The sequence below is a fragment of the Pseudopipra pipra genome, chromosome 11, assembly GCF_036250125.1.
Source record: "Pseudopipra pipra isolate bDixPip1 chromosome 11, bDixPip1.hap1, whole genome shotgun sequence".
Classification (NCBI taxonomy): domain Eukaryota; kingdom Metazoa; phylum Chordata; class Aves; order Passeriformes; family Pipridae; genus Pseudopipra; species Pseudopipra pipra.
The window spans coordinates 4,479,583-4,493,294 of NC_087559.1; the positions used below are offsets into that span (position 1 = coordinate 4,479,583).

At 43.6% G+C, this 13,712-nt stretch overlaps 1 protein-coding gene across 15 annotated transcripts in view; it reads left to right on the forward strand.

Moving 5' to 3' along the window:
* FOXP1 (forkhead box P1) overlaps positions 1-13,712 on the forward strand; it is a 382,295-nt gene that overhangs the window by 265,259 nt on the left and 103,324 nt on the right. For all 15 annotated transcript variants that reach the window (XM_064667184.1, XM_064667183.1, XM_064667193.1 and 12 more), the window contains one exon: positions 4,819-4,941. In XM_064667184.1, the coding sequence (XP_064523254.1) occupies positions 4,819-4,941 (123 nt within the window). The remainder of the gene's footprint in view (positions 1-4,818; positions 4,942-13,712) is intronic.

Sequence of the window (13,712 nt, forward strand, 5' to 3'; positions counted from 1 at the left end):
CCCCCCCTCCTGGTGCTTAACTAGTTGGGAAATACTAAAGAGTTGCCACTTCCCTAAGCACAGAGAGAGGGATTTTCAGTGGGGCTTCCCACTTGCTCTGTGAATGAAACTGGCTTGATTCATCTCACAGTTAATGTGCTGTTAACATTTTTCCTGGGTTAGGTGTCACCCAGTGTTGACTCTCAAATACCATCCCAAATTTGTGCAATGTCTTTAAAGTGCAGCGTTTCAGTTGCCTTTTTACTGGTCTCTGTTTTACGCCAGAAAAATGTCCTTATCTCTGGGTGATTTCCTAATGGATAAGAAAATATCTTGGCAGTTTATTTACTGGATCTTGCATTTAGGATAGGATGACTTGGTTGGTAGTGAACCTTTTCTTGATGTTGTCCTTCAGAATCCACATTTATAGTGACCAAAAATGGTGGCACTCAGAAGATGCACTTGCTAGGGGATTCTGTCCTTTCTCTTTTTTCCAGTAAGTGGGAAGATTTCGTCTTTCTTTTGCGGTGCAGAGAGGAGGATGGTTGCCAATGCTCTGTGATTAGTGCAGGAGGCCAGGATTGGTGTCTGGGTCTCTGGGTGCCCCAAGTAGCTTTGTCCAGGCTTGCAGACTCTTCGGGCAGCGCAGATAATGTGGCTGCTGGTAGTCATGGACCCAAATGTGTGAAACACCTCAGTGGTTTCAGGGGCTCTTGGCATCTCTCGTCTGTCCCGTGAAGGAACAGCCAGTTGTCTGGACGCACAAACATGAGCTGTTTTTTCACGGCCCCTGGCAATTGTTCACATGCAAGCACGTGGTGGAGATTTAGGATGTAACTACGGCAGTGGGGAGGAATGTGTGAAAAGAGCTTGGAGATGTCAGAGCACCTGCTCGTGAGGAGAGGGCCACGTTAGCAGAGCTGTTGGCTAGCAGTAAACAGTCCTGGCACCCTTGTTTCAGGACTTGGCAGCAGCAGGAGTTGAACCGAGTCCAGCTTTACTCTCTACTGCCTGTTCAGTAAGTTGAGGACAAGGCAGATGATTAAGGAAATGTGGGGAAACTGCTACAGAAGCTTTTGGAAAGATAAGAGGCTTTGGTCTCCATGTCTGACAGTCTGGCACTTCTCACTAGCATTGAATTCACATGCAAATCAAAGGCAACATCTACTCCCACAGGAAGCTTTATTAATGTACAGGCCTGCTTGCGAATCTCCGTGCTGATGAAGGTTGTGGGACTGACTTCACTCAAATTAATTTCCCTGTCTCTCCTCGTTTGAGCACTGTGCAGCACTGGCAGCCTCAGCAGGGCTCCCACGCCGGCATCCAGCAATGAGGTCCGGGCGGGAGTGGTACTGCCTGGAACCAGGGAAGGGGGTAGAGGTGCGATGCTTGTTGGCTTGGATTATACGGGATGTGCCGGCGTAATGAGGGCAGGTGTCCACGGGGCTTGAAACATCACCAAATTAATTCCATGAAGACACTTCAAACGGGCTTGAAATATTTTGCGGATAAGAGGAAAGAGGGACGGTGCTTCCCAGGCCATCTTTCTTTTGCACATCCTATGTAGCAGTGCTAGATGATTCTTGGAAGTGCAGCGGCAGTTCTTGCTCTGAGGTAGGAGGGAGAAAAGGCTGAGCAGGAGAACGTAGAAAGGAAGAGGGATGTGGGATCCCTGGGTTCACCAAGGACACAGTAGCTACTTGATGCAGATGTTCAGTAAGAACCAGATATGAGCTATAAACAACCTTCCACATCTTAAACCCGAGCTCATCCGGTGCTCAGCTTTTACTGCTGTCAGTTATGTATAAGTGAAAAAGCGAAATCTTGAGAGGAGAGATGGGAAATGCCATTTCAGTCTGCAATCCTCTGCAATGTCAGTGTGCTGCCATCTCACCTGCACCTGCCTTGTTTCTCCCTCTGATGTTCCTGTCCATCCTGACTCCTTGTATCCACAATGCTCCCTCCAGCCCACTTTCATTGTTTTAAATCCTTTCCTTCCCACCCTGCTCCACCCTCTGTGCTGGTCCCTCCCTCTAACCATCACTGATCCCACCAGGTCTGCGCCAGGACAGGTGACAACCGGACATGAAGCAGTTATTGCAGATGTCACCTCTACTGGAGACCCTCACAAGGGTGGGTGTGCAGGTGCAGGTGGGCCTGGAGCATGGACAGAGCTCTGGCTTCGCTCCGTCAGAGCTTTGCCAGTGCAAGCCTGTCCCTGAGGACAGAAATCCTCATCACTGTGGGGTCAGCCATGATAAGGGCTTATGGTGACAGTGGCCACCCCAATGAGCTGCACAGAGCTTCGTGGCCCGCTCGAGTAGAGAGCAGGCATTTCTTGCATGGCTACTTGTTCTGGGAATCTTCAAAAATTTCTGGCAGCCAATTTAATTGTGCAACCTCTCAGCTGCCAGAACGGATAGAATATGATCATATCACATGAAATGCATGCAGGGTCTGCTATAGCAACTGTATTTCAAAGAGACAACACATATGGTGACTGGTTCTTTTTGGAATAATATCTATAAGTTGATGATGTTTTATTCAAAAAGGCTGTAGCTTGAAAGGTTAGGGATGTTCTGATTGTTTAGTGTATGATTAAAGAAAGGCTTCTGTGTTTTTTTTGGCCTATTGAATCTAATTACTGGGAACTAAAATGATCATTTGATTGCACATTTACCTGGAATTATTCTTCTGCAGAGCCAGTCTTAATAATATATAATAATATGTTGCGCTTGTACTGTATAGAGCTTCTTGTCTGAGCAACTCAGAGTGCTTTACAAGTATTCATTAATTAAATAAGCCATACAACACCCCTGTTAAGTAGGTGAGTATTTGTTGCCCATCCCCTTAAGTCTTCTAGGTTTTATTTCTGCTGCCTCTGCCCACCCTTGAAGATGCTTTTACAGCTAAATAAGCTAATTCAATAAAAATAACATTTTTTTAACCATACTTAGAACTTTCTTCATAAAGATTTCCTTTGTTCCATTGTATTTGTTGGTAGGCTGGAGGGTCTTCTGGTTCTTGATGCTGCACCGTGGTGGGGTGGTTGTGTGTGTGTGAGCCCAGATCCACATGGGCCTGCCCTGGTGTGTGTCTGTGCCCAGCAGCTCCCTGCACCTCTCACAGGGACACGGACTGTTTTAGAGGTGTTATGGGTGCACTGAGCTCCGACCAGCTTGAGATGCAAAATCTGGTGTTACCCTCACCACACCAAGCTCTGTTGGAAATAGCACCCTGCCTTACAGAGTTTTTGTGATCTGGTGCAGACTTGTTATTAAATTTGGCAGGATGGCTTGTTGCCAGAGCGCAGTAGGGTCTCTCCTCCCTGCTTGCCCTGGCCAGCAGTGGCAGTTCTTCAACGCGCCGAGATGACCAGTGTCTCTTCAAAAGTAAAAAGATGGGTCTAGGCCATAAAATAACAAGTTTTTACTAGGGGGTTTGGATCTGAGTTTGCAGTACTTGGTATTAAATTTTTCCCAGCAGTTCTGCGCTGAGATTAAACACTCTGCAACTTGGAGAAGCAAGTGAAACCCGAACCGTATCTGACTCCTTAATTAAATAGGTATTAATTAAATCACTCAGAGAACATACACAGTAGGAGTGGGGAAGGCTTTTCCCCTCCTTCCATGTAGGCATCTTGCAAAGGGACTATTTTTCTTGTTTAACATTAATGAAGTCTTCAGCCTTCCCACTTTTCCACCTACACATGTACTGAACGTCTCCAAGGAGACCAAGGAGGCCCGAGTCCGGTGCTGGTGAATCCTCTGGGAGCAGCAGGCTGGGGTCTCGCCAACGGAGCCTCAGCTGTGCCACAGTCTGTCTTGCAGAGATCATCCTGGCATCCCCTGGCTGGGGAGCAGGGAGGGAGCCAGGGCAGGGACTTGCTCTTCATCTTTTCCCTCGGGTTTTGTCTCTTCTTGCTTTCTTTTCTCTACCTGAGGAAGCATTCCGGCCTTGCAGAGCGGCAGGCTCTGATGTCCATGGACACTTTTCCTTTGCTTTGCATGAAATTTTGCAGTAATCCCCCACACATCATGCCTGCTCATGCTTTTGAGGTCATGTCCTTTGTCTCTCCATCCTGTAAGGTCACACTGTCCCTTTGCTGCTCTGCCCCCTCCCGTTGAGTCCCCACAGCTCTGTCACAAGCCATCAGTGATTTTCATAGGATCATAAACTATCCTGAGTGGGAAGGGACCTACCGTGATCATCAAAGTCCAAGTCCTGGATTTTGGTGGGGTGAGATGCTGTCCCTGCTTTTCTTTGCATTCACTCCAGCTCCTTGCAGCTTTCTCAGCCTTCAGCACAGTGCCTCTGACACTCAGCATGGCTCCACCTGCTGCTGCCTCTCCTCTTCCTCCCATCATAACCTTCCAGAAACTTCTCTGATGTTCTCTGGCGCTCAGGAGAGCAGACAGTGATAAAGGACAGCCCTCTTCTGTAAACCCGACCTGACCTGCTGGAAAGGAGGCACATGAAAGGCATGAGACTGCCCAGTAGCAAGGAGGGCTGTGGGCTGCTCCAGGGGGACAAAAATAACTGTATGGAGCTCACCTCTGGTATTCCTGCAGTTACTTGAGGTTCACACCCAGGACTTGAACATCAGCTGCTGCTGGTTTTCTTCATAGTCAAAATGGGAAATCCAGTGGTGGGATATCACCACATTGCATGCAAGTGCTGAGTTGTTGTTTTTGTGGAAGTCACTGCTTTCCTCAGTGGAGGTGCATCAAGAGTGGAGCAGTACCCCATGACCAGGAATTGCCTTGATTCTGTGCTGTGTGTGGGGCTCCTCATGCCCTGTTTGCTGTAAACTCAATGCTCCAACCTCTTTCCCCACAGGCTCTCCAGGTGGCACGGCAGCTTCTCCTGCAACAGCAGCAGCAGCAGCAGCAGCAGCAGCAGCAGCAACAAGTTAGTGGATTAAAGTCTCCGAAGAGGAATGACAAACAGCCAGCCCTTCAGGTAAGGGGAGCCTGTGTGCCTCTGTGAGGGACTGGGGGCTGGAAAAGATGAATAAATGCATCCTCCTCATGAACACTGGAATAGCACCTTCAGGAGCTGCTTTCCAGTGTGTCCACAGAGCGGCTGTGGCTGGTGTAAGTGGCAGGGGGAAAATCCCACCCATGGCATATTTACAAATCGTGAGCATGTACTTTTATTAGCATCTGGTAGGGTTGGATCATGACAAAATGGAATAGCTTTTGTTACTGTGTCAGTGTGCATAGGAGATTTGCATTAACATTTCTGTTTGATTGCTGTTCCATTTGTAGTCTGTGTTCACTCAAACCGTTGATTTGCTGTGTCAAGGATATTAGGAAATACTAGGATATCATATCATCGGTGTGTTTTTTCCCGTTTTATTGTCTGCTGATTTATGGACATCTTCAGAAATCAAATCTAAATATTATATAGGGCTTTGTGCTGTTATGAATTCAGAGAGCTAAAACCAATACAGCATTCTCAAACAGAAGATGTATGCACACATATGGGGCTTTGGAGTACATTCTGCTAGTCTTGTGGGATAAATCACGGGGAGTTAAAGACAAGAAAGACCTATTAGGTCATGTATCACATTTTCCTTTTTTTTTTTTTTATGCTATTCTAGTGTTAGAAATCCCAAGTGGTGGTGGGACCGCTGTTATTTTCCTTCGGATGGTTTTCCATAACAAAGCACACGCTCAGGAACTTTCCACTTTAATTCTGTCCTCTTGCTCCAAGTAATACTGCTTGTATAAATACTGAGTCAGTCCCTTGCCTTGCCTCGTGTTCACAGTCCTCAAACATCTGAGATACTAACATGTACTTGCCAGTTTTGGCAAATTATATGTATCTAGTTCTTTATGTATTCCATAAACTGGCACTTCCAGACCCTTGACCACTTCTCTGGTTTGCAGCTGGTTATTGCTTTTATTACTGCTCTCTGCAATTGCAGCCTGTCCCTGGATTTTTGATAATCAGTTCCTGAATGCAGCAGTTCAGCTGCAGTTGCACAAAGCCCTGTAGCTGGGACATTTATCTTATCTCGCTCTTCTATATCTGATGCTTCAGCCTCTGTAGCCCCAAATTCTTTCCGGGTTTTTTTTTTTTCCCCTCTTGTTGTCATAGCACATTGTCAAACTCATGTCTGTTTTGCTCTTTCTATTTTTTTTTTTTTGGTTTGATATACTATCACCATGAGTTCCCTGACAGCATTGCTGCTTCTCTTGCCTTTTATATGTGCTTCAGATTATTTTCCTACAAAAATACGGATCCTAGACTCTTTAAATATGTAGTAGAATATGGAAGATAAAACCAACATCACTAAAGGCCTTGACAGTAAAGTGAGAGGACCTGATCCTGTGGTTCTTACCCAAATAAAGCCGATGGGGACTTCAAGGGAAGTTTTGCCTGAGTGAGGAATAGCTATTAACTGCAGCCCTTGGCCCAGTGTGGACAACTTCAGGCTTTGGTGTAGTGATTTCATCTTCAAAGCATTTTGCAAATACTAATCTCCAAAACATCCCCAGAAGGAAAGTCTGATAAGTAAGTAGCATTATCCCAGTTCTGGACTGGGAAACTGAGGGAAGCGGGTTAAGCGACTCGCTTAGGATCACAGAGGGAATTGGGTTTAAAGGTAGGATTAAGATTCATGAGTTCCTGGCTCCCACCTCTGTGCTCCGGCTGCTGGACAACACCTCACGCTTTACAGCCGGGCTATTATTCTTTTGGAAAGTATGAGGCATTTTGTCATTGGGCAAATATACGTTTTATTGGCAGCGTCGAGAGCCGTAATCCAAAGCGTTACATTAATGCTTTCAAAAATATTTTATTTGGTAAATCCATAGCTGATCCATATGCCTTTTAATAGACTCTTCCACTGGGGACATTTTTAATGAGAGATTGTGCTGGCTAGGTCCAGTGTCAGGTACTAAAAGAAGTGCTTTGTTGTGCAGATGTCTTAAGAATAGCTCCAGAGGATGAAATATGACTGTGTTGACCTTTCAGCTGTGAGCTTATTTGTCAGGATTCAAATAAGTTGAAAGGATCAAACCAAACAGTTTCCGTAGTCAGACTGGGAATTGTGTTGCAGAGGTCAACAGTGAAGGCCACATCGCGGATTCCATAACATAGCCAATTGTTGGTACGTATTAAAGTACTGGAGCAGCTCCTGCAGTCAGAGACACAATTAAAATTCTAATTTATTAATGTATACAGAGAGCTGGCCCAGCCTGTCACTCACTGATTCAAATGACTGCCCAGTCTTTTTTTTTTTTTTCCCCTTCTCACTCCTGGTGCTGTTGCAGTCTGAAATGTACTGGAAGTCCTCTTGGATGTAACACCCCTAAGTGCATCCTTGTAATGAAAATCTGTTGCTGAAAGGAAATGGTGCTGCTGGGGGTAGAATTTTTGAGTAAAACTGCACCCACACAAGCGCCCACACCCCCTGAGTTGGGATGGGGCCACGGTGACGAGACGACGCCTATTGCTGACAGTACATAGAATAAATGTCAAGGGTGGGGGAAGTGAGCCCGTTTTTCAGAAGTTTGCCTAAATAATGAACAAGTCATTCTTGGGTTTCATTTATAAATATAGATGTCTCATTCAATAGCCACAGTGGTTAGCAGTCACCTGGTTTTTTTTGTGACAAACAGGCTTCATGTATAACAAGAACACCATAGGCGTCGCTCATCCCTGCTGTGCTTGGCGAGGGCACTGCTGAGCAGCACCCAGCACGAGTGCTGGGGAGCTGTTTGCATGGAACAGGGAGGGGTGCTGTTTTCCTGGGCTACTGATTCTCCTACTAAAATGCTCCATAGGAGGGGAAGCCGGTCCTGGGGCTAGAAGAGCTCCCTTGGTCTCGGGCTCAGCACTGGGATGCTGGCAGGCAGGCTGGCACCTGAACCCCACCGCCACAAACAGATGCGGAAAATTAAACTTGTAGACACTGTGTAGCTAATCTGTTACTGCCTCATGGATGATGTCCTCTATTCCTTCTTTATTCACTGGTCAAATAACCACGGTACTTAAATATAGCCCAGCATCCTGTGGCCACGCTGGGACACGGTGCCTTCAATAGCATTTACGTGACAGTGGGTTCTTCAGTCATATTGGCCTTGACCTTGGTATCTCTACCTGAAGATCTGCTTTTAGCAAACTGTGAGATATTTAGTGTATAAGAACTTGGATGCAGGAGTGGAGATGTGCTCTGCTGATAGTTGAAAGAAACCCAAATCTCCAAATACAGGATGACTCACATTTTGAGCCTATCTCGCACTGCCGTGGTTTAGATTTGGCAGTGACCGCCAGTTTCACAGCCTGATGACACAAACAAAAGAAAATTGAAAGTTAAGAAATGGATTTAGTAACCAGCAGTTGGGGAAAGAACATAAAAAATATCAGTCCCACAAAAATTACTGGAAGTGAAAAAAAGACTAAAGTCTGTTTGATAATATATTTGCCATAGACCTTGGATTTTCTTGAGTCTGTGAAACAAATAATTTAACAGACCAGGTATGCTTAGGATTTTGAAAATGTGCACATTTTTCCTGGCCAAGATAAATATATCTTTGTATTAATAGATGTATTGATTAAAATTTGCAGCTTTAATTGCCGATGCTCTTAACGATTATTCATTTTGGTTCTTCAAGCATTTTAGTTGCTGGCAAGAACACACAGATTGGAAACAAATCAAGAGACACATTTTTCTCCCAAGAAAGTAAAAGTGCATGTGTGTTTTGGCAATACTAAAAATACAATTTTTTTTAAAGACGTAAATGTTGTGTGTTGCATCGAACTGGACTGAAAACAGATTTGGGACATCCAAGTCAATATCTCACAATTGAAACCCATCACTTGACTTTTTTTATGTGATTAAATGAGAGTTGTTGTCTGATTGTTAACCTATGTGTGTTTGCTGAGAAGAAATAATGAAATTACTGAGATGGAAACTTTTGTTTTCGGTTGACAAAACAAAAAAATAAATCTTCCCTTTAAGTCATGGCCAAGAAAAGAATTTGAGTTTCGTTTAAATTCTCAGGGTGAGACTGGGGGAGGCTGAGAGGAGACAACTGTCCTTGCCTTTGCATACCGCTGCTTTTTACAGCAGCCTTTTGGCTGGGCTTTTGTAGAACTTAATTTGCATGCTGTATTATCTTAATATTTCTTTCCAGTATCTTGAGAAATAGAAGAGGGTAAGAGGAAAAAATCACTGTAGTTTGATGTTGTGGGCAATTATTATTGTTTTTTATGAAATTAGAAATCATTAGCTTGACAACGTAATAAACACCAAAAGGTGAAGGGCAGGGTATGTTCTGTTTTGCTTGGAGCACACAAGTCTTAGGTTATTCTGTCTCATGTTTTACACCCAGAGTACCTTTTTTACCTAGTGGTGAATTTAATGACTAGTAGAGAAATTGTCTCAGCAGAAAATTTGGCAGGGAAAATAAATTTGCAGGTGTATTTATTCTATTTGTGTGAGTATCTCTCTCTGTTTCAATCTTAAATATGAGAGTTGATCTGAATTTTGCCTCAGTCAACCAATGGGAATTTTTCCACCGACTCTGCTTGGGTCGAGGTTTCACTTCTGCTGGGTTCAAAGTTTGCCTATGAAAATTTCATTTCAATCTTTCATTGTTTATTTTTGACTTTGGAAATAAAGTTGAGTTTTTCTGGTTCCTACAAAAGGACCCCCTAGGTTCTTTTATTTTTCACCCCTAAGCCCAATTATAGGTATTAGTCAGTTCTTGGAACGTGCCTGTGAAGTGTAAACATCATCCACCCCACGAAAAGAACAAAATCTGAGTCAGGTCCTCAAAATTACAAGATCAGCTTGAAAATTTTGATACTAAGGGGTTTTTTTCAGTGAAACCTGTGGGCCTTTTTTTGCTGCCCTTTTATATATTTTTAGAGCCTTTAATATTCAGTTTTTCTGCTTTTTAGACTGAGCAGAAAGGTGACAAATACAGTTTTTCTTGAAAGAAGGTCTGTGATTGTTCTGTAATGTCATGATTCCAAAAAAATGAAGCTTCTAGGAAAATACCAATATACTGGGAGAGCTGGCAGTGTGAGGTACTGTCAGCAAACATGATTATTCTCATTTTATAGCCATGTAAACCCCAACAGAGAGATATTAAGCGGCTCGCCCGAGGTCAGAGAGCTGCAGACCCTCGGTGGCATTGAGGTGCACTGCTCTGCTGGGGTATTTGGGGGTTTGGTATCTGCATATTGAAAAGAACTCAGTCCAGGGGGGTAAAGTGGAAGCCAGGATCCCTCATTTCCAGCCCTGGGTCTTGTGGGAGCACCCTGACTATCATTTTCTCACAGGTTTTCTGCTTTGACATTAAGCATTTAGAGAACAGTGTTGTAAAAACAGTGATTTCTGACCAGGTTGGGAGCGGGGCCGTGGGGCTGGCAGTGCCCGAGCCTGAATGTGCCTTACCCACCTCAGGGAAGGGGAAAACAAATGAAACCTTCCTGACTGGTCAGAAATGTGTAAATTGCTGACAAAATGACACATGTAATTAAGAGTGCTCCTGCCATTTTACCTTGTGGTTTACACCTACAGTGTTGAAAAAAGAGAGTGACTCCCACCTCGCTAATTACCATTATCACTGAAATGGTAGGGTTTGAGTCATTAGTTCCATGTGCATTTAATTAGAGGAAGGCTGAAATTGGATTTAACTTATTACTTTTTCATGGATCACTTTCTTGTCATCACTTCAAATTGGATTGCAGCCCCAGGTAACTAATTATGAGCGCCACAGGATCAAGAGTGAAAAAAAGGTAATTAGGAATAACACTGTTGGACCCTTGCTGGTAGTCCACTTGTGCTTGGGAAGAAATGAGAGCGGTATTTTGTAGTATTACAGATTAGGGAGTTAAAGGTATGTGCTGCTGCCAGGAATGATGGGAGACTGCCCCCTCCTATAGTGGTTTATATGATGTACAGCTGGGTTGAAGATGTTATAGCGACATGGTTCCACAATCAGCTCCTTAATACCAAGATTAAACTTGTAAAAGCAACAGATCGGTTGTAGGCATGAGGCATCTCAACAACCAGGGGTCTGTCCGTGTGTGATTGCACCGGCGCTGCCGAGGCGCTCTCGCGGTACCGGGCGGTGTAAGTACAGCGAGCTGGAATTGATAACAAATTAATGAACATATTAATGATCCGAAAAGATCGTTCACATCCGACAGGGAGATATATCAATCAGGAGAACAGCAGTGAGGTTGATGATGTGCATGTCAGGGACTGAGCTCAGCGTCGCTGCCGTGATAAAATCAGGATGGTGCTTCTCTTTTCTTTGCTGGAGAGGTTTCTTTTTGTTTTGCTTTTTGTGGGCAAGGTTTGCCTTGGTTGGTTTGTCCCTCTTTCTTCTTTTTTATTTTTTGATCTTGGAGATACGATTGCCAAGTTCTGCTTTCTTCAGAAAATACTTTAAAACAAATTGTTTTATTTCCATGTGCAGAACAGAGTTCAGAACTGCAAGTAATCAATTTTATTGACACAGTCTGGAAAAAAATGTTGATGAGAGTTCAAGGATGTGAAAAGATTGAAATTTCAAAGTACCGAACACCGAGTCTAGGAAAATTTCAGAAGTAGTTTCATTAACCAAAGGAATCTATTGTGTGAGGATCTGTAAGAGGAAAATCTAGGACCTAATGGTATTACAAGGAGGCTGCGGCAGCTGATTTTTACCTTTAGAAGAGGAAAAGTTTCCTAAATTCTCCTAGTAGTGAATCACAGTTCAAAGGATAGCACAATTTCCTTAAGTTGTTTAAAATGGCTTTTAATGCTCTGTTAATTTAGGCAAATATTTGTGACTCAGTGTTGGGTAAGTGCTGCTTGCTCATTATTTCCTGATGCAAAGCAAAGGGTAGGAAATTTTGTGAACACCATGCAGAGATGCTAAAGAGACTTAAGAGTAACAAAATTCAGTTACGGAAATTAAGTCTTTCTCATTTACTTGACATTACAAAATAAATCTCGAGATTAAAAGGTATTACCTTTAATACAGAAAAAGAGAATCTCCTTTAATACATCTCAAATTGATTTACAATTTTTATACATAATATTCATCTGCGGTTGAAAAGGGGGCAACCTAAGGTCGAGTGATGTAGTGTTTCCATTTTTCCATATGAGTCTTACTGTGTGTGATAAAAGCAAATTCCTTTATTTTGTCAGTGCAGGAATTTCTGATGAAGTGCAGGGGTCACTTTTCTGTCAATTTGAGTAGGCAGCATTTTTGAACTACTGTTTTTTTCCCCCCCCTCCTACAAACCGTGGCCCCGATCTGACACACTTGTGCACACACACCACACACACACACATACACACTTGAAGTGCTGCAATCTGCAACTTATTAGTGCGCAGTGCTGGAGCCTGTCCAGTGGTTAGAAAATTTCCTGAAGCCTGGAATAACAGCAGTGGGTGCAAGTGCCATCGAACAGAAGTGACAATGAGGGGCAGTCCGGCCCGCCTGGCGCAATGCCCGGGCTGGAAAACCAGCTGAGATAGTCAAACGCAGGAAGATTGACGCGGTGCATCTGGGAAATGCTCAAAAAGTTGGGTTCTTGAAAAAATTACCTTCTGTGATCGTAAGACATCATCTGTTTTCCTACAGAGATTGTTTATAACAGGGTTTTCAAGCACTTGTCAAATAACCAGGAGTGAAGGAAACAGGCTAAAAATCTCTTACCGTTCAGATGAGTCCTGGTGTAGCTGGAAAAAAAACAAACCCTCCTCACACAGATCCGCAGCTTCTCAAGGCAGAGGGAGCCTGGGAGAAGGAGAAAAGGAAACTATTAGTCAAAAACGACCTGTCTGTGGGTTGGGGAAGGTGGTACGTCGGGGCGATGGGCGCAGCGGTGGCACGGCGAGGTGAAGTCATACCTAGGAACTGTTTTTTGTGTTGCTTAGCCTTTGTTACTGAGCTGTGATATCATGGGCAAAATATTATAAACATAGCATGGCTATAGCTTGCTTGTGTAACAAAAGATCAGGAACTTTTATTAAGTTTGTTTTCCTTGTCATATTGTAAAAATTTATTATGTGTACTGTGTATATTAGAAACAGATTTGGGTAATTCTGTCTAAATGAAGTCATCCCAGCTATTTCCAGACTGTCTGTTTTTGGTTGTGAATAATTTTCATACATCAGATGGTTGTCATATTTAGTAGCTCTCTACATTTTAAATAGGACATATCCCATTGTGAACTTCCACGGACTTCAGCCTGCCTCTCGTTTTTAAGGTTATTTTGTTGCAGGAGTATTTTACAGAGCTGCCCCTGGCAGGGCGGGGAGTGCTGGAGGAGTCCCTCGCCTTCCTGCAGCAAAATAACAGGTTTTTCACAACTGCAGTAGTACTTGTGGCTTTCGGCAGCACGCGCTGGGAAGAGCCTGCCAGATACCTATTTCAGCTTGTCCCTTTGTGTTCACACTTTGCAACAAATATGTTAAAAAAACACTAAAGGAAAAGTACTGTGTATCAAAAATCTCCGATAAAAGAATTCTCTCAAAGAGTACATGCTGCTGCCTTTTTTTTTTTTCCTTTTCACAGAAGTGCGAAAGAAGTTAATGTTTAAATGTTTAATGTTTTAATTTAAATCATATACACATCTACATAGCAGCTAAGTTACTGTGACTTTTTTATTTATTTTTTTAATCCTCAAGGCAAAGTTTCTTTAGTCAGCGTGGGGAAGCGCTGGTGTTCCTTGCACACTGACCGAGAGGAGTTTGCACTGGAAGAATCTGC